Consider the following 22,335-nt stretch of genomic DNA (forward strand, 5'->3'; position numbering starts at 1 on the left):
GGCGGGGGAGGGCTGGTAAAGGGGCGTGGAATAAACCAAGCAGTTTCCCAGCATGCCATTGATCTGCGTCTGCGGGCCGTCTGACCGTCACCCAGGCTGCCGGAGCGGCTGATCTGATCTCCGGGTGTCTCCGGGATGAAAACGGCCCTGGGATAAAGGAGCATCTCCTCGCCTTTCTCTTCTCCACAGGCCGAGCTCTCGCTCTCCCAGCGGCGGAGATGAGGAATCCACTGTCCGAAGTGGCCCTGACATTATGGCTATTTCTGGAGGTGAGCGATGCCTGCCGTTATTATCATGAGCCGCGATATTAATATCAGGAGCCGCGGCGTTATGAGAGATGATTGACAGACAGCGCGTGTGGTTGAACGGAGACCGTGTATTTAAGGCGGTAGAAGCAGTCATTAGTTTAGTGGAGTCGGTCTGCTAGCGGGCAGCCTGTGATGTGGTGTCGATACGTGCCGCTGGTATTGTTTTGAGAGCGTTGTTCGCCAAATTGAATTCAAAAGTAATATCATTTAATGTTCTTTCGCTTACCGCGAGAATTCCACGCACCGTAGAGGACACAACGGGATCTTTATAAAATGTATGACACTGTCTGGTAACTTCGGCATGTAAGTCCCCTTCAAAGAAACACTTCATATCAATAAAATTAGACTTATATTGGTAGCACCCCCATCTCAAATATGTGACGTAAAGAATAATAGGTGATGTAATAATATGTGAAAAGACGTGATGCTGGAAAGAGGAGTGGTTAGGTGTTAAACAGTTTGGTGCTCTGTGACAAATACCTGTGATCTGTCATCCTTTGTTCTTGTGCCCCCCCCCCCCTTACGTTACTGTAGGACTCTCACTTAGTGTAGGTGAAGCCTACAGTACGCAGGAGCTATGCAAGGCCTAGGCAATGACGTCAAATGTTTCATTCATTTTTCATTGTGTTTTACTTATTGTATGTTTATGATTTTAGTGTCTTGTCACCCAACCAATTTTTCAGACCTTGATGCATTTATATGTATTATGTGAAGTGTCCTCTTTTCTTCACAGTGTGGGCTAACACATAGACATCATCAGCATGAGAATCATTTTTAATGTTCATGTTCTGGATGCCGCCAGGGTCTTAAGGATCGTTTCAGGAGAAGGAGGGGATGCTGTGAGCTTTATAATGTTATTTTCTGGGCTCTGAAGGAAGCACGTTGTGGTCATGATCCCCGCTCTTCTTGCCAGTCCAGTACCGCTGACGCTCATGTCTATTCATACATTATTCATTCTCATCGTTATTATTTTATTTCATTCAGCTGACTTAGTGAGCAGCACATCCATTTTGAATGTGAGTGGGAGGCCTAGAGGGACTCAAGCCCTCAGACCTTGTATTGGTACTGCTGTGATCACTTTGAGGAGTGGTTCGGACAACTTGTACGTTTAGGTTTGACAGCAGTCATCTTGTGTCTGTCGTGGTGAAACGCCTCCGAAAGAGCAATTAGACGGGTCAGTGAAACCAGGTTGGGTCAGGAGCTCCACCCCCATCCGCCATCAATCAATCAATCAACCAATCGGCAACCTCTGTTTTTCCCCACGGGGGCAATCATGATCAGTGTTGGGAGTAACGCAATTACACTAATGTATTCCTTTTGGCTGTAACGCAGTAATATAACTAATTACTATTTAAATGTCGGTAATATTATACCCGATACAATCTCAGTAACGCGCGTTACAACGCATTTTAACGCAACATTTAGTGGTGTTTTTCTTTTTTTTTTAAGAATTCTCCAACACCGTGAAAGGCAAGGCAAGGCCATTTTATTTGTATAGCACATTTCAGCAGCGGTGCAATTCAATGTGCTTTACATAAAACATTAAAACACAGTTAAAAATTAATACAAAATTAAAAATATAAAATTAATACAAAATTTAAAATAAATTAAAAAGTGAAACATTTCTGCACAGGAAAAAAAAAAAGCCGTGAGTATTATTTCCTGTTGCTGTATTCGGTGGTTGAGATGACTGCAGAGACAGATACATTTGCGAGATGGACATTATTTTCAGGAGTTATTACGCCGCGTTGAAGCGAGCTGCTGCTCTGTCCCTGTTCCCAGTGGTCAGAGCCAGAACCAGAGACGGTACGGACCACACCTGTGTCCCAACAGGTGACGGTACGTCAGCGCCGACAGCAGTGTGTCCGAGCTGCTGACAGATAGAAACATGTCGGCAATTAATGTTTAGGCTTGCTACACGTAAATACCATTGCATTTTATCAGCGTGGAAAGTAGCTATGTACTTCAATACAACTGTAAGGTACTTTTAATTGAGTATTTTCATTTTCTCCTACTTGCCTATTGTACGTTTTACTTCTCTATTTGTATAGCTTTAATTACTTTGCATATTCATATTAATTATACAAAATATTATGTATAATCTGTGATGTATTAAAGTGGATAAAGAGGAGACTTTATTGATCCGGTGGTGAAATTCACAAGCTAGCTGCCAAGTCAAACCTCCGCTGTTATTTTGGTGAAAGTAACGCAAAAGTAGTGTAAAGCCTTACAATTCAGAGACAGTAATATTGAAATATAACTAATTACTCTCAAATGACAGTAGCCTAACTAGTAATCTATTACATTTTGGAATTAACTTGCCCAACATTTTCTGTGTTTACACTGCCACATGCATGCCCAGTGCACGTAAAAGGTCTGTGATATGCTTTTTCCGAGATTAGTTCTGAAACAGTGCTCAAACACAGATGTTAGTAGCGTGGATGTAGCCTAAAGGGTTACTCAGCACCTGATTGCATCTTTCTCCAAGTCCTAACTCAATGCAACACAATACATATATTTCTGGGTACACTTTCCAGGGATATCGCTGAATTTCATTTCAAATAAACATTAGAATAAATTCATATAATGCCGCGTTCTATTTACCTCGGGAACTCGGAAGCCCGAACTGGGAATGACGTCCTACCCGAGTTGAATGCGTTCTATTAATGGTGCGTTCTTTTTGTCTTGTAATCGCGACTAGCTCGAGCGTGACATCACATCCGTGTCGAAAAACGAATAACCGCGGGTTGTTGCGTTCTTTTTGTCACACAATACTACGAGTAGGAGAAAAGATGGATTTTTGTAACATTTTTAGTAACATTTAGGATTCTATTCACCCAGTTATTGACATATTACACACATATATTTCACAGTTTGATACATGAAAATTACGTTTTGATTAACGTTAACGTTAGGCTACTGCTCTGCTTTCTGCTCAAGACTCGGCTTAAAGCCATTGTTGCCATATAGCAACCGAGCGTCTCTAGCTTATTTCAGCTGCACAAGCTACAAAATAACTAATAAAGCGGTATTTAACTCCTAATAAGACTGTAGCGACATGCCTATAGGTAGCAGTATACAGCGCTATGTTTAACTCCTAATAAGACTGTAGAGACATGCCTATAGGTAGCAGTATACAGCGCTATGTTTAACTCCTAATAAGACTGTAGAGACATGCCTATAGGTAGCAGTATACAGCGCTATGTTTAACTCCTAATAAGACTGTAGAGACATGTCTATAGGTAGCAGTATACAGCGCTATGTTTAACTCCTAATAAGACTGTAGAGACATGCCTATAGGTAGCAGTATACAGCGCTATGTTTAACTCCTAATAAGACTGTAGAGACATGCCTATAGGTAGCAGTATACAGCGCTATGTGTATGACTTCTTCATTTGGTTACAACAAAGACAAAAGTGCTTAAAATTGTAGAAAACCACAATGTTTACTACATGTGATGCACGACGTAGCCATCTTTGAAAGTGAGCTCGGGGTCCTCTGAGTTCAGACGACTTGACGAGTCGTAAATACGACCTCGGCAACTTCCGGGTCGTAACTCCGGAAAACGACTCGTAAAACGACTTCGGTGGACAAAAAGAACGCACCATAAGTCGGATTTTCATTGTTTTCATTAGCTCTAGCCCGGTTAGCTATTGTTAGCAATACCAGTTGATAACAACGCATTACGCCGTTTTTTGTGCTTGCAAACAGAGTAACAACATGTCCACAGATAGAAGTTGGACATGTCTGTGTGAACGACAGAAGTGCTTATAACTTTATGTTACTGCAGCTTTCACAACTGTTGATACAGGGGGCAGCCATGTTGGATTTTGAACTCGGGGTACTGCGAGGTTGTACGAGTTCCGAGCTCGGAAATCCGAGGTCAGGGGGCGTGTTTCCGACTTTGACGTCGGAAAATCCGAGTTCTGAGGTAAATAGAACGCGGCATAAGCCTGTGAACCATCAGGTTTTTAAGTTTTCTTCAGTATCAAAGTAATTGAGTAGTTGTCTGTATATTCATTTGTACACTGTGAACAGGAGCTGCTGACAGACCATTCAGCATTCATTAAATAATGCCTGTTTAACAACATGTTCATGCTCACTCCATTTTGTCTAAGATAAGTTTGGTGAAATTGTAAAGAGGGATGGGATATCATTGTATATTTAATATTTCAGTTTTTATGGCATTTAACCAACACTATCTCCCACAATCTCAAGCCAGTTTCAGGTCGAACGTCCCCATCTTGACAAACTGAGGTTTGCCCAGTGGTGAACTGATAGACCAATCCTTGTGAGAATAATCCCGGTGTAGTAGGTACATGATGGTGCCGTCAGGGCCTGACCTGGGAGAGCATCACTCTGCCAAGGTCTTCATCACCTCACGTCTGGAGTCATTTAAGACTTTAAGGTGCCCCTTCTTGGGTACAGGGACCAGGCACGTCTGTCTGTCTGTCTGTCTGTCTAAACACTAGTGTAAGAGTGCATCTCAAACAGGCTCTGAGGAAAATAGTATAATAGATGTGATCGCGACTGATGATTACAAAATCGACAAGCTTTTTTATGACGGATTCCTTGCATTGTAATCTGATTAAACACAATTTCAAACATGAAATTGTAAAAGTGCAATGCAAACAATCTGAGAGCTAGTAAGAGATGTGCAGGCAGACCTTTTGTGCAAAAAACTAAATGTGCCTGCCATGGTTCCGCCCAAAAACTGACAATTGATTGTTTTTCCATGTGTCTCCATTTAAAAAAGACGAAGCTCCTCTGCACGTCTTCATGGAAGCTAATGAGAAAAGTGCGTTTTATTTAGTCTTGGCAGGTCCATGCTGCTCTCTGCTGGATAACACTGCAATATTATACACCTCTTTGTTTTCTCTTGGAATTAGATTTTAGTGTGACATGGAAAATGTGTCGCATGACCGTCTAAATGATAAACTGGTATTATTATTGGAAGGATGAAAAACAAGTCATCCAGTTAGGGCTGGGCAAACGGGTTCATCAATTTCAATTCAATTCAATTTATGTATATTATCAAATCATAACAAGAGTTGTCTCTAGACACTTTACAGATCTAGACCAGGGGTCTTCAACGTTTTTTCCCTTAACTGAAAGAGAGACATAGAAGGAACCTCCTACTACATATATTGTACAAAATGTATTGTCCCATTTTGATCAATTAAGATATTTATCAAAATATATATATTTTTTGCTGATACTGCCCGTTCGAAGTGCATACTGACTAAAGCTGGAAGAAACCAGAGGTTGATTACACTTTTGAAAGTACACTGTTCAGCTGATGGAAAATATTGGTGTTTCCCGTCCTGCTTGGCACAAACCACCGACATATTTTGCACACCGGCTTAATCTCCTAATCGGCGCTTTAGTGAAATCCGAACCATTTTCACACAACTGACGTCCTGTTACCCTTTTCATTCATCATCAGTGTCTTCAGCTTGAGAAGATAACCCAAGTTCAGGTTCAGGCTCCACTCCCCCCGTTGATATGTGTTTCCCTCTAACGTTACCTAAACCTGAACCAAACCTTATCCCAGGCTTACTGGCCCATGGGTAAGGTAGTCACTAATGCCATCCACAGATACAGTTCATCCTGAGGATTAACTTTGCCACATGTATGTTTAACATTAAAACATGATTAATAATATCATGCCAACAATTATTTGAATAGCTTAGTATTCTCTCCTAAAAGGTATGTAAAAAGGCTTTAGGCCATCCTGCTCGTTATTTTAGGCCTAGTTTAATATGCAACTTCATTTTGTACAATATATGTAGTAGGGGGTTCCTGCTCTGTCTCTCTTTCAGTTAAGGGGTCCTTAAAAAATGTTGAAGACCCCTGGTCTAGACCTACTCTATCTGTAAAGTGTCTTGAGACATCTCTTGTTATGATTTGATACTATAAATAAATTGAATTGAATTGAAATTGATGATGGCAGTGTTGGTCACACGGTCTATAACTTTGGTCCAGACTAAAATATCCCAACAGCTGTTTGATGGATTGCCATTACATTGGGTAAAGATATTCAAGGTCCTCAAATGACTTTCCCTCTAGCTCCACCATGGGGTAACCTTGTTGGTGGGTTGTCAAGAAAATGTAGTCTTACAAAATCTAAGAAAGAGAAGAGAGACCAAAGACGGAGTAGACCGGCTCACTGGCCCTCAGACGAGGGACTCTGTGAAGATTTGATTTCACGTTTTCTGCGTGGAAAACATTTCCCAGCAGCGACCACAGTGATAGCAGAACACAGTCTGGACAAATAACCTGGGTGGGCATTGTGTCACTGAGAAGGGACGGGATGCATTTTCCTTTGTCCCTGCCATCATTCTCTCTCTCTGTCACTCAACGGGTGTGCTCCTGCTATTTCTTCTCTGCCCAAGTGTCACAGTATGGTCCCATCGATCACTAGTAGCCTAAAACATAACCTTTGTGTTGCCATGTTGGTTACGTTACCAAAACAGCTTCACCTGGCTTGCCACCCTGCAGCTCTGCTCTCCACACAGTGTCAGAGATATGGTTGGAAATGGAGTCGGTAGATACACAAACAAACATATTTATACATGAAGAGGTTTGGTTATTAGAGTGGCTGAATATTCTCGTCCTGACCTGTGACCTATGAATGAGCTGATGTTGTCTAAGCTTTACCCATTGTCTCATCATACCACAACATGGTGTTTCTGGAAAGTCCACCACAATCAGCATGCTCACAATGACAGTGCTGACATGCTGATGTTTAGCAGGCGTAATGTTAACCATGTTCAACATCTTAATTTAGCGCAAACACATTCTAACATTCGCCGATTAGCTCTAAACACAAAGTACAGCTGAGGCTGAGGGGAATGCCATTCGTTGTTTTTTTTCTTCTTTATTTGTAATAAACCAAACTAAAAGTTCTGACCTGATAATGGCACTAGAGAAACTTTTGAAGGACACCAAAATATTAGTTTTTCATTAGAATGAATGTCTATATTATGGACATTTATACAACAGTTATTGTCACCCTCATTGTGGCTCTAGTTGGAAATTTAGTGGATCACCAAAATCATAATATCCATCATCTGGGCACCATGAACACATGTATGTATGTTAAATTGATTCATCTACTGTAGTAGATGCTGAGATATATCCCTGAATGCATGAAAATATTACCGGCAGGTGGCTCTAGAAGAAAGGTCAGAGACTCACTGAAGTTATCAGGATTTATATACCGGGGACCATGAATATCCATACCAAATTTCATTGCAATCCATCCATTTAAATGTATTCAGTCATTTAATTTCCGTCTGGACTAAAGCATTACCAACCGGACGTCAGACTAACATTGGCATCCTGCTGCTAGCAGGGCAACGGATATGAAACTCAACCTCAAAAATAATGTCAATATACAAAGCATATCTAAGAAAACAAGCATATATCATGCCACTGAAAAGTTCCTTAGCTGTGGGCACAAAATTCCTTTTTGTGCTGTGGAGCTTCTGGGCACTGTAATCTGTTACCTAGCACACTTTGTGTAAAAAATCTGATATGACTGAAAAAAAGAGCTACTGTATGTAAAACATCTTCAAACTGTTGCTTTAACTGAGGGAAGAGGTTTTTCCTGAAGATGATTAAATTAAAACGACAAAGCAGACTGCATTTTCCAGAGATCATTTCAAAGACAGTTCATTAAAGGTCCCATGACATGCTGCTTTTTGGATGCTTTTCTATAGGCCTTAGTGGTCCCCTTATACTGTATCTGAAGTCTCTTTTATATAGGCCTTAGTGGTCCCCTAATACTGTATCTGAAGTCTCTTTTATATAGGCCTTAGTGGTCCCCTAATACTATATCTGAAGTCTCTTTTATATAGGCCTTTAGTGGTCCCCTAATACTGTATCTGAAGTCTCTTCTATATAGACCTTAGTGGTCCCCTAATACTGTATCTGAAGTCTCTTTTATATAGACCTTAGTGGTCCCCTAATACTGTATCTGAAGTCTCTTCTATATAGACCTTAGTGGTCCCCTAATACTGTATCTGAAGTCTCTTCTATATAGACCTTAGTGGTCCCCTAATACTGTATCTGAAGTCTCTTTTATATAGACCTTAGTGGTCCCCTAATACTGTATCTGAAGTCTCTTTTATATAGACCTTAGTGGTCCCGTAATACTGTATCTGAAGTCTCTTTTATATAGGCCTTAGTGGTCCTCTAATACTGTATCTTAAGTCTCTTTCCCGAAATTCAGCCTTGGTGCAGAATTACAGCCACTAGAGCCAGTCCCACAATGAGCTTTACTTAGTATGTGCCATTTCGGTGTGTGTAGCTTTAAATGCTATTGAGGAGGAGAGAGGGGGGGGCAAGGTGGACGGTGGGGGTGTGACCTTGACCAACTGCCATACTTCGCTTGTTTGCAAGTCATGATGTCTCTCTCTCATGGGTGGGCCAAATGCTCTGGGCGGGCAAAGCAGAGAAAGGGGGAGGTAACCTTGCCCCTTATAAAGTCATAAGGGGGAGATTCCAGATCGGCCCATCTAAGCTTTCATTTTCTCAAAGGCAGAGCAGGAAACCCAGGGCTCGGTTTACACCTATCACCATTTCTAGCCACTGGGTGACCATAGGCAGGCCATGGGAACTCATATTAATGTTAAAAAACCTCATAAAGTCAAATTTTAATGCCATGGGACCTATAAAGGCCTTCTCCAGTTTCTTCTCAAGTGAAGCCAGTAATGGAAAATGGAGGGTTCATACACAAAGGATGCAGGGGGATCTCTGCATGTCATTGTAGAATTGTATCAAAAGTTTTTCTATATGGTTTTTAATAACTACCTTAATCTGTCTCTCTTTTACAGTGTGTAGAAGCCAAAAAGTACTGCTGGTATTTTGAAGGCGGATACCCCATCTACTTCATGTAAGTCTGCACAATGTCCCACTCCTACAACTTTAAACAAATTAACTGGAAACTCTGCAGACAAAAAAAACAACGTTACTAAATAGAACATTTACAATATGCACTGTTTGGCTGTGCAGTTCATCCAACACGTGAGGGAAAGAAGCCCAATGGCACCACACCCTCTCGGATCTGATCAAATCTGTCTTAAAAGATTTAGGACTTCAGGTTTTTTAGTCCTGTTACTAAAGGTTTGTTGTTAATAAGAAATAGCATCAGTCAGTTTGTTCTGACTGTGTATATGCATACATATGAATGCATATAGTGTATGTATGCACCAATCACCAAGGCAAATTCCTTGTAAGTCTAACTTACTGTGGCAATAAACCTTTTCTGATTCTGATGATTCTGTAGGTGATGATATTGTAAAAAATAATTGGCTGTATTGTCAAATACTTTGGTGAAGTTTGATCAAACATTTGGCAAAATACAAAATGTGCATACAGTCGTAATTACAGTAAGACAGAATGTCACTGCGGACTCACCGTTTCACCAATCTGAACACCATTTAAAACGTGATATGGGGGAACTGTTGGGTCTCTGTGTATTATAGTGTACTCCTAACCTGCTCTAAATGAAAAGTGTTCTGATTGCACCAAGTCCTTTCAGACACTAGTAACTAGACATAGAGATGCTTCTTTTACATGTCTTAAGGGAAGAATAGAGAGCTCAGTCAGAAAAAGCCCTAACCGCCTGGGTAAAACAGTTAACAAAATACCTGTCTATTGAACTCGCTGCTGACAAATAAGAGTGAACTAGAACTACAAACAGTTATGATGGGGTCCAAGCCTCCCTGACGCAAGTCGCCCCTGATGACATGCGGAGCCCACAAAAGGAGAACCCAAAGCATGACGATGGCGAGGCAGAAGTCAGGAAATTTCACTAAGTGCGAGCTCCAAAGTCTGTAGTGAAATGCAATAGCAAATTTCCCATTCATTGAGTAAAAGGCCAAAAAGCTTCTACCTCAATTGTAGCACCTCCTAAATGCCAATCATCACCAAATCTGGTATAAAGCCGCAGAGTGCCATGTTGAACAATAATCTTAAGTTTCATGTTGATAGCAATTATTACGGCAGAGAAATTGCAATTGCAAATTTTCCATTTACATGCATGGAGTTGTTGGCAAAACACCTCTATGTTGATTATAGCGCGTCCTAATGGTCGATCTTCGCCAAATTTGGATGTCGAACAATAATCCCAAATTTTGCTCTGATACCTATTAATTTGGCCAAGATTATGGTAAAGTTTGTGTTTTGTGGCTAGCTACGAAAATTAGTTTGGTTGTAAATTGCGCATAGTCTAACGTAGCAAAATTCTTTTGATACCTTTTAGCCAGGTCTATCTGGGCGGAAATGGGCGCGGCCTATATCATGAGATATCATGAGATTATTAAGTATTGTTAATGTGCGATGTGTGGTTTGGGAGTTATAGGGCCAAATGCGTTTGCCATTGCAAATTTACCATTTACATTGATTGAGTTATAGGCCAAAACCCGTCTACGTTGATTAAAGCGCCCCCTAATGGCTGAACTTCACCTAATTTGGTACAGAGTCTCGGGGTGGCAAGACCAATAGGAATACCAATAATATTTTTGCGCGGATAGCAATTCATTTGGCCGAGATATGCTGAAGTTCGTGTTTGGTAGCTAGCTACGAAATTTTGTTTGGTCGTTAATTGGGCATAGTTTAACGTAGCAAAATTCTTTTGATAAATTTTAGTCAGGTCTATCTGGAGATGCTTTTAATCTGTTAATCTGTGGTTCTCAGCCCCCTCGGGCTTGGACCCCTAAATATAAAGTAAATTTAAAGGGCAGCAGTCTGCGTGTGGTTGTACAATATAGGCACACTGGTTAACCGCATTGTGCATCAAGCTGCGTTAACAACTTCAGTTAACAAATTTACTGTTTTTCACTTACAGCAGCTACTTATAAAGGTGTGTGTGTGTGTGTGTGTGTGTGTGTGTGTGTGTGTGTGTGTGTGTGTGTGTGTGTGTGTGTGTGTGTGTGTGTGTGTGTGTGTGTGTGTGTGTGTGTGTGTGTGTGTGTGTGCTCTAAGGCTAATTGCTGACCTATATGCCTTTTTTGTTGCAGATGTCGCTCCTATGAGGATTGCTGTGGGACTCGCTGCTGTGTGAGAGCCCTGTCCATCCAGAGACTATGGTACTTCTGGTGAGTTCCAGTTTGGGCTGTGTCTACTGTTATCTCTTACAGGGGTGGACAGTGTAAAGGGCCCAGCTTTAGAGCCAGTCAGATGAGAGAAGGACTTTACTGTGTGTACCTTATGAAGCTTTCTGGTCAAAAGATTTGAAAATGAATTATTATGGCTTACTTTTCAGTGCTGCTCGCAGCATTAAAAAAAAACTGAAGATGCACCAAAAATGAGAACAGCACATTTTTTAAGAAACACAAATCTGCCTAGAGTCAGCACATCCCCATAGAGAACAGCTATAATTGAACTGCATGTTTCTGTGGGAGGAGGGATTCACAGCATAGGGGCCAGCTTTTGTCAGAGGAGAAAAAATATCCTCTTTTGCTTTGACGCAACTAGGTGTGACTTTGTTGACTAGCCATAATAGTACCTCTGTGTCTGCTGTGTTACACTTAATACTTTCATTTAATATTTAAATTGTTACTAGTACAGTACCCGTTCAAAATGTGCCTGTTTGGAACAGGCCATTGCTTGGCCTGGGGTATTGCTGCTTGAAGCTTTCTCCAGAACCAAATTGCACCCCATGATTACTTACAGAAGGACCCCAAAGCCCTAAATATGCAGCCACACCGTATAGCCTACTACTGACCCACTGTGTACTTCTACATCAGAGGAAGACATTTTACTACTACATTTACCTCACAATTACAATGTGGCGTAATCAGAGACATTTGCCTCATGGACTGATGGCGCCCATCATGCGCCACCCAATCTGGCTCGTTAGGAGAGCCAATCAGCAAATATCTGGGTTACTCAACCACCAGAACCGGACTGTGTGTGTGTGTGTGTGTGTGTGTGTGTGTGTGTGTGTGTGTGTGTGTGTGTGTGTGTGTGTGTGTGTGTGTGTGTGTGTGTGTGTGTGTGTGTGTGTGTGTGTGTGTGTGTCTGTAATGGACTTTTTTTATATAGCGCTTTTGTAGTCTTAACGACTACTCAAAGCACTTTGTGCATAGTACAGGAACCATTCACCATTCACACACAATCATGCACTGTGGCCGAGGCTGCCGTACAAGGTTCCACCTGCTCGTCAAGTAAACACACAAAACAGATGAGTCTGATGAAAACTGCTGTCTTTGCCCGGTCAGCTCCGAGATTGTCTCGCATCGCACAGCGCTGTGAAGGAATAAACTCGAGATTACGTTATGTTCTGCCTCTGTTTAGAAGTGGTGAATACAGCTCACAGCAACTTAATACTATATAGTGTCTGGCTTTTGTTTGATATTTAGTGTTGGCAAATGGATTTTTATTGAGTTTCCTCTTAGCAAAATAATAGACACGGAAAAGTTAGCGTTACGTAGCGCCTTTTTTGTTCCCACCTTATTCAACACAACAGTTGCGATGTTCCTGTCAGCTATCCGCTCGTGCTCCAGGAACGTGAAGAAAAGTTTGCTTGGTATATCCAGCAATCGTGTTACGTTACAAGCTGCATAAAGTAAACCCCAGCCCAAGCCGGTAGGCAGCGCTGCCTGGAAGGCACTAGGATTAGGCAATGGTTAAGTCGACGTTGGGGGCTAAAAACACCATCGAGCAGCTAAAGCCTGATCGTTTTGTCAGTCACACTTCTTCACCGGTGTCTTTGTGTTCCTGCTAGATTAGCATGAGTGTGTTGATGATGTTGGGTTAGTGAAAGGTTTAGGATGTTCTTTGTTTTTCACTCAGGGTGCTGCTGATGATGGGAGTATTGTTCTGCTGTGGTGCTGGCTTCTTTGTCCGCAGAAGAATGTATCCATCCCCTCTGAGAGACGAGCCAGCTTTCAACGTCTCCTTCACCAGGCAGCCTGTCAGCACACCAGGTACAGTAGGATTCAGACAAAAATACTGTACAAATTAAAGTGGCAAACACAACCTGGCTTTAAATATTAGGAATAAAACTCAAGTCTTGGCCTCTTTTGAAGAACTGTAACCCAAACTTGCTAGGTGTTTTGTAACATGCTGTGTGCTGTTGAATGACATGATGAACCATGAGTTGTGTATAAAGGATGACGGTGTATGAAGCCATAGACCACATAGTCTAGAAGTAAGCGAATGCTTAATACTAAATGATAACCGTTTTCTCCTCTTATTTGCAGTTTCCCAGCAGCCAGGGGGTATGCAGGGTTTTGGGGTTAACGGGATGACAGGTGGCGACACAGGGGTTACCATGACACACCCGGCACAGCCTGGCTCCGCCCATATGATGATGGGCGCCTACCCTCCACCTCCGTCCTACTGCAACCACCCGCCTCCGTCCTACGAACAAATATTTCAAAACAGCGACAAGAAGTAACTTCCACAAGGAACTCGGGATATGGTACTTGGCAAGGAAAAAGGGAAGGAGGACACGAGAGGCTGAATTTTCAGGAAGTTTGGATGAAGATCAGGAAGATGAAAGCCTGCCAATTGATGCAATTCAACTGTTTGTGGATGTAAGACTTGGAAGACACACAATCTCTTGTCCTGGGGATACAGTAACCAGAATCTAGATGCACAAACACACTCTTTTACTCACACACACTGCTTCATCTGCAGTGCTTCATATGCTCTTGATTTATGTGGATCTATGTGTACAGTGATAATCCCAGCCTTGTTGAACTGAAGACGAGCTAGGATGCACCCGTTCAGGTTTTGGATTCACCCACTGTCACCTGTCTCCTCCACCTTCCCAATGCAACTACAGCTATAACTTTGCAGAATGGAACAGAAAATGACAAAACTCAAACTCATAATGTATTAAAATGCTGGATACTGTTTGTCTCAATGGACAATGTTTAAATAATTGTTTAGAAATACTTTCAACTGAACAGCTGACAAATGTAATCAACATTTTGTAAAGGACTATCTCTGTACAAACCATTCTAAAAAGCAATTTCAAGGATGGCATTGACTTATTTTCCATCCAGCATTTTACTGCAAGATGGGCTCTTTACTAAGCAATGAGTTCTTGATCCATTTTTTATTACAGTGTGTGTAGTCCCGTTATGTAATGACATAATGATCTGCTCCAGCAGTCACTTGCTCATGCTCTGTTAGCAGCAATGAAGACTTTAGTTGACTACAAGATGAATCGGACAAGTACAGAGTGACGCTGAGATGGAAAAGTGGCAGATGTATGCCACTCCATTTCTGGTGTCCTATGCTGTGGTATGTCTCTTTGCTGGTTGGTATGTTGCTGCTGTTCATATGGGAAATGTCCCTTTTGTTCCACCACACCCCACTGGCATATCGAGATTCTGCCACTGACATGTGCCCCTCTTCATGGCATAACATTATACTGGAAGATAACCACTCCTTCAATGCAGCTGTCATTGATGTAATAAACACTATACTTTTCTGGCAGTTAGTCTATCCCTAGCTACATATTAATCCAATGGAATCGCCAACAATAATGGATTTACTCACAGGGCAAAAGTAAATCCATGCAAAGTTGAGTTTGGGCCACCAAATTTACGCCACTTATCAAAAACAAATTGACTTGACGGTGCTGACTTACGATAGCTATCCACCGGCCAGCTAGTGTGTTGGCAGTTAGCTCACCAGCAGAACAGTAGTTCACCAACTAGCCATGGTAGTGTTGTGAATATGTCACCAAGCTTTTGGAATAAAATATTTTGCAAAGACACTCAGATTAATTTTGCTGCTCAACTTTCTGATGTGAGCAGCCCTGTAGTTGGGCGATATGGCCTAAAAAAAAAACAATTCCAGATTTTTTCACAAAAAATTCGATTTACGATTTAAATCGATTTTTTTTTCTCCCCTACTTAAAATCAATCTGCAGATGACAAAGAAATTGTTCAAAACAAGTTTGAACTTTATTTTGTTGTTACTCATACACACATGGGGCATGTATACCATTATGATTATTCATGCCAATATTGTGGAAATATATATATTGGTTTGAGTGTTTCCCCTACTATTGTTAAAAAAAAACGTCGATGAGGAGCTCCGTGCTACAAAGTGACAGTTGCTAGTTGTTTAAGCCGCTACAGACCTCCGTCACAGCTCGGTCGTAGCAGCGGCATTTAGTAGATGTGTTGAGCAGCTATAGAGCTCCTTAACACCGGCTTCAGTGCTCTGCATGGTTCTCCGTCAGGTCAGCTGTAGTTGGTGGTTGGTGGTGTAGTTGGTAGCCGAGAATAGTCAGCCGGGTAAAGAGCACCGCAAGCTGCCGGTCATTTCAACGGAGATTACAGTTAAGTTAGTAATAAAACGAGTAGTTAAGAAGAGAACTAACATTAGTCGCTGCCATGTTGTTTGTGTATCTCTATGGCAAACGCGCGGGATGAGGGCTGAGCCCATTCTGAACTACGGGAGCCCAGAGGGGAGCATCGGCTGATGAGAAGAAAACCGATTTTCATTTAAACAAGTAAACGACGTTAACTACACATTTGAATTAACTGATAAAATCAATTTATTGCTCAGACCTAGCCTAAACTAGCTACTTTTGTTGTGCCATTTGGAGCAGTCATTTAACAAGTGAAATCTGATTCAAACCGCCCGTCTATAGTTCCTTTTAAATGCTGAAATATATTAGTATTACTTTTTAATTTTATTTAGAAATTACTGGAAGTGATGGAGTTGCTGCAGTGCATTTTGCACTGGTTCATTAACATTTCTGTAGTGCGTTCTTGTACTCAGAATTCCAACTTGGAGGAGTTTTTTTTAAAGCCCATATGACCCCTTATTAATCCATCTGTTCAGCCAACAGTCTAAACCCCAAGATATTTAATTAACTATCACATATGAAAAAGAAAAGCAGCACATCCTCAAAACTGAGGTGCTGGAACAAAGTAGTGAGTTTGAGTTTGAGTTTATTGAATTCATGCTCACAATAAACAACAGCAAGCAGAACTGACATCAGTTTAGAAAAATATAAAGTCTGGTCCTATAAAAATAAATAAATATACATAATTACACATATGTACCCATACATGTATACTCCCATACAAACAACCATCCACTTATAAACCATTCATATGGTCTATGTAAGTGCCTTAAAACAAAAACATGATGTACCGCACGTGCACGGCGGGGAGTAACGTAAAAAAGACGGACCGTAGGCTCTTTGCTGCCGATCGCCCACTGATTCAGGCAACGCTGTTTTGTTGTATGATATATTAGCAACAACTACAACTCACATTGCTGATTAATTATTGCCGGTTCAAAAACCTCTTCAGTGGAGTGGGGAGGGCAGTTGGAGCATGCGCATACCCTTAACCCGACCATACTCCGTTTAAGGTGTATACATGCAGGAATCCCCTAGTTCCTGAAGGAGTTCTCTACCTCTGTTAACCGGGTTATGAGAACTCTGATTTTAACCGGGGTAAGGTGTTTACATGGCGTTTGAGAAATTGAGGAATTGCCTTAACTGGAATGTAATGGGTTTTTTTTAAACTGCATGTAAACACACTGAGTGGGAGCAGGTCATAGAGAGGATGGTGTTCAGATGTCATCTCTTTGACCAGCTTAACTGCTGCCTGCTCCCTCCTGCTCTGAAGAGATGGGAGTGGCGGTGGTGGGGTGCAACCTCTGGTGATGATGCTGAGGGCCCTTTTCTGGACCCTCTCCAGAAGTGCAGCTTGGCTTTTATCATAGCCCACCAAAAGGACACTGCTATACTCCAAGTAGCCTGACCAGAGCAGTGTAGATGGTGACGAGGTCCTCACAAGGGAGGCCATGTCTGGCAAGAATTGACAGGAAGTGGAGCTGTTCTGAGGCTTTCCTCACCGCTTGCTCAATGTGTGTGTCCCCGCTGAGGTTGGAGTCCAGGTAGAAGCCAGGGTACATGGTGGTGGTCACAACCGGGACTTCCTTGCCTCCAAGAAACAAAGGAGTAGGCTGAGGTGGGTTTCTGGAAAAACAGATTCTCAACGGATTTTTCCCCAGTGAGCAGCATGTTGTTTGATGCGGCTCATTTGTCTAGCTGCTGGGCTTTCATTACCATAGTGGTGTCACTCTGGATGTCTTTTAGGCCGATGGCCCGAGACAGTCTGATGTCGTCCGCATATGATATTATCCAGAAGAGTTTTTCTAGTGGACGTACAGGAAGAAGAGGTATGGCGAAACCATGCGTCCTTGGGGGACCCCAGTTCAGAAGACACCTCCAACCATGGTTGTGTATCCAGGCTAAAAGTCTAGGACACAGCTCTGTGTTGTTGGCCAGATGTTGCAGCAGCTGGGCGTGATCCACCCTGTCAAAGGCCTTGGACATGTCCGCCAGCAGGACCCAGAGGTCACCATTTCTGACAAGTAGCAGCTGGCTGTACACTGCACTGCAACTGCTTAGTTAACGAGTCAAACTTCAAAATATTTTTGGGGTAATAATGTCATCCCTTCACACTAATCTGGACACATGTATTCCTTTTTAGAGTCATCACAGAGCCAGTACCTCAGAGGTCACCATATCTGACAAGTAGCAGCCGTCAGAATATGTGACCCCACTATAACTGCTTAATAGAGGAGTTAAACTTCAAAATATTGTTTTTTTCTAAATAACAATAGATGTGTCCAGATTAGTGTGAAGGGATGAGATAACTACCCCAAACAATATTTTGAAGTTGAACTCCTTTATTAAGCAGTTACAGTGGGGTTGTGCTGGTCCATCAAATATTTAATTATTTCTATTCTTTACAGTAAAATATGAATATTTTAAGTTAATGTAGTTCTATTGTAGGTTTTAGGTAGAGTATTACAAATGTAACTCGTGCATGCAGTCACAAATAAATACATTTCAGAGAAATTGTACCTTAATATATTTTATTTTATTTTACTATGCCTGTACTTTTTCTCCTTAGGAAGCAATAACCAAACGCGAGTAATCATACAGCTTGCACCCGTGGCTGTAATGTAGGCTATTAATGCTTACGCCGTTTACGTAGAGGCTCTTCTTCGCCCTCCATTGTCTTGTCACACACGGGTAGACGATGTGCAGCAGCGCCCCCTGCAGTCACAGTTTCTGCAGACTGTTTACCGTCCCGGTGTTGGAATCCTCCACAGTGAAATACAATCACACTTTACACCATTTAACGTTACGGTCCATCAAGTGTAGTTTTAACTAGCGTCACATGCAGTGATGCTTCTTTGCCTATAACGTCCGTTTTTTGAAAGAGGCACAGTCATTTAAGTGGCACCGAAATGAGGCACCAAGATGCGGTACCTGCCATAACACTTTGTAAATGCAGGTTGAGGGTGACAGTGGATTAAAAGTGACATACAGTATTGTTTGTAAGTACCATGAGCCAGTAAAATAGCAGCAACGTTATACTAGTAAAAGAAAATTACCAAAATACCGATATACAAACATGATGTGACATTGCTCTCCAGGCCCACATTATGGAGACATATTTAGGCCAAATCTAAATTAATCAGAAACAAGGCAAAGGGACACATTTCCATGAAAACAACTGTGTACTGATGTTAAAATAATAATTGATTGATTGATAACAGTTGATGCAAATGGTCTTGCTTCTGCTCTCTGACTGTGACGCTGATGTTGAAGTTGAGAGCAGGTGTGCTCTGTAGCATCTGCAGATCCATGTTCCTCATCTGACATTCCTGCTGAATCATTTAGTGTTATTTGCCGAGAGCCTTGGACGCCTTCCAGAGTGGCTCAGGGAAACTCTGGGAAACCATTTTTTTTCACTTAATCTTATTTCTCTGAAGCATGTCTATGCATCTCTCCATGCACATTCAATGGAAATCTTGTGAAAGAAAATCAGTTGACTCCTTTTGTTTGGCCATGACCTGACTGAATTAAACTTTGTGGGGTTTATTTTCTTAAGTTGCAGTTGCAGCAAAAAACATCTAAAGTACATGTAAGGTAAAATACTGAATTATTTCTCACAGTCCAGTAAAGGGTTAGGTTTGAGGGTGACTCAAACCTAATTGCAATCAAAACAGGTTTTTTTAACCCTTATATTGTGTTAGGGTCAATTTTGACCCGTTTTCGAGTTCAGATTGTGTACAAACTACCATTTACTTTTTTTATTGGAACAAGGCTTCATGATATCCTTAGACATGGCTATTCTAACACAACAAAAGTTGGTTTGAAAATGTTAGTAAATTGTAAATGTCTCTAAAAAAAAAAAGTAACATATGTGGTGTTACGGGTCAAATATGACCCGGCAGAGAATATTGACGGTTGTAGGCTTCTTTGTAGATGAAATTTAGCTCAAAGGTCCCCAACTACACCACACACACTAGAACTAACAAGTAAACACTTTGCCTACAACATTCTTTTTTTGTTGTTGCAACATCTAAGGTGTGTTAGGAAGTGCTTTGGATCCAAATGCAAGCTTAGCTTAGGCTTTGAACCGATGCACAGTTTGTTGTTGGTTCAAATCAACACCATTTGTCATATATAATTTAGTATTATGGATGGCATTAGCTGGTGAAGTAATTTAGCAACCTAGCCTGTCCACGCCGACAGTATAGAGCTAGATATAAGCCAGCAAGCAAGTGAAGGTTAGCCAGCTGGCTGTAACTTAGCTATGCTGCGTGGATCTGGCGATGCTTGTATTGTTAGCTGATGAAGTAATTTTCAGAGAACTGGACCAACAATTTTAAGAGCAACAACAAGCACATCCAACACAGGCAGATAAATAGCAGTGCACATTGTGGAAGAGACATAAAACATCAGTTTTAAATTGGTCCATCAGCCTGACTGGCAACGGAATTCAGGGAGCTATTCCCAGAAGTCCCCTAAAGAGTTAACTAAATAGCAAACTTGTTCCGGATGATCTCTCCACCATCCAGGGGTCTCATTTATAAACGTGGCGTACGCACAAAACGGGGCTGAAAATGTGCGTACGCCACTTCCCACGCAAAGGTTGCGATTTAGAAAAAACAAATTTGATGGGAGAATGTGCGGTCCTCCACGCAAACTCTGACCCATGCGTACGCACATTTTGGAGACAATGGGAACTGATGACGCAGATGGTGAGGTGGTGACTGCAGAAAGTAAATGTGGGAATAACGATTACTCTTAATATTTATTGTATGCCTCACGCACATCGTTTCTCTCCATATCATCCACGTTATCATGAAGATTAAATCCAGCAGTGTTATTTGCGCTTGTACTGAGTGATAATTGTTCCATAAACCACCACCATAAACACCAACTCAAATCTTAAATAAAAAATTGTTCTTAATATTTAATCGCCGCTGTCTCACCGTCTGCTACGGAGGGCAGGAGGAGGGGATGGCCTGACTGCATGGAATACAGAATTTAAATACCCTAGCATTAGATAGCTACAGAACACAGTGTAAATAACCAATTCTAGTCTTTAATACTGTGCATATATCATCATCAAATGTCAAAGTCTGGAAATACAGATGTTAATCACACTTTTCTTCATGCAGGTTTTGTCACAAACAGTATAAATTTGGACAGATAACGAGAACATTAAGGGTAATACAGATGTTAAGCTCTTGCGCAATCGTTACCCTTAAGATTGTGCAAGAGCTTAACATCTGTATTACCCTTAATGTCCTCGTTATCTGTCCAAACTTATACTGTTTGTGACAAAACCTGCATGAAGAAAAGTGTGTCTGCCTATTAGACTTTCGTCTTCAAGTTGTATCTCGGGGTGGGGAGGGGGGGATACCACTAGTTAATACTGTGATTTTGGCAAGGTGTCTACAATCACAAATTGTTGTAAACATATAAATACTGCGGTGAACACGTGCGTAATGCTGCATGATGGCACTGCTGGCCCTGCAGGAGGACTACGCTAATGGAAGAATCAGGAGAGAAAGAGACTTCAGGGACCATGACGATCTAAAGCTGGGCTCTTGGATCTATGTACTGAATTGGGTCCAGTAGAGAGGGCAACGCACCAGAACCGTGCCATCCCGGTCCAAATACAGGTTTTTTTGGGCGTACGCCATTTTCGGGCTTTTGGCATACGTACACTTTTAATAAGGAGCCTACCCACTGTTTTATAAATGAGACCCCAGATCAGCCTTGGGAGTCTGGATAAATGAACTGATATTATCTATTCAAGACCGCATTTTGCTATGTTAGCTAGCTAACCCCAAAATATAAAACAATTTCACAATATATTAGTTTAGTTTAGTTTAGTTCAGTCAAACAATCACATAAATACACAACACAATGTTTTGCATGGAAACAATCTTTTTATGTATATTTTATGGCATGTACAGACTTCTTATGATACAACACTATGGCTTTCTTCGACATATTATACTATGACTTTTTTTTTTTTTTAAGAAGATTTAAGAGGAAGACTTGCAGCAAATAGTCAGACTTGAACCCTGAGCCTCTGCATATGGGCACCCACTCTTCCAGGTGAGCTACTCAGGTGCCTGTACTATGACTTTTTTTTTGACATTACTATACTATGAATTTTTAATTTTATATTTCTTTGACGTCCTTTTTCTTACTTTTTACAACGTACTATACTATGTCTTTTTTAACATTCTATACTAAGTCAGATAGGGCCAACATATGAAGTGAAAAAGCCAAATATGTTGAAACATGAGCTTGTTTGTCAGATCAAATAGCTCAGTGGCTTAAGACAAGGCCTGTGAGAAGGAAGGTTGAGTGTTTGACTCTCATGGTGTGCAGTGAGTTTTGAGACCTACTTTCCAGGAATGAAGAATTTAACTAGACGAAGAGAGAGGCTTAAAGTGATCGTGGGACTGGTAGTCTAAAGGTAATGTTCCTGTCTGTAGTTTAAAAGGGATGTGAACAAGGGTTCAAATCTGATCATGGCCTTTCTAGACCTCCTTCTTTATCACTTTTCGACATACTATACAATTACTTTTTTATCACTTATTTCGACATACTATACTATGACTTTTTTTATCACGTTTTTCGACATACTATACTATGACTTTTTTTTATCACTTTTCGACATACTATACAATTACTTTTTTATTATTT

At 41.3% G+C, this 22,335-nt stretch overlaps 1 protein-coding gene across 1 annotated transcript; it reads left to right on the forward strand.

The window, feature by feature from the left end:
• The first annotated feature begins 218 nt into the window (after positions 1-218).
• Positions 219-15,051, forward strand: vopp1 (VOPP1 WW domain binding protein). The gene is made up of 5 exons (XM_039789960.1): positions 219-269; positions 9,149-9,207; positions 11,336-11,413; positions 13,113-13,246; positions 13,523-15,051. Exons 1-5 carry the CDS (start codon positions 219-221, stop codon positions 13,717-13,719), a joined length of 519 nt encoding a protein of 172 aa, XP_039645894.1. The 3' UTR covers positions 13,720-15,051.
• Positions 15,052-22,335: the final 7,284 nt, after the last annotated feature.

Source organism: Perca fluviatilis, chromosome 22 (genome assembly GCF_010015445.1).
Source record: "Perca fluviatilis chromosome 22, GENO_Pfluv_1.0, whole genome shotgun sequence".
NCBI lineage: Eukaryota > Metazoa > Chordata > Actinopteri > Perciformes > Percidae > Perca > Perca fluviatilis.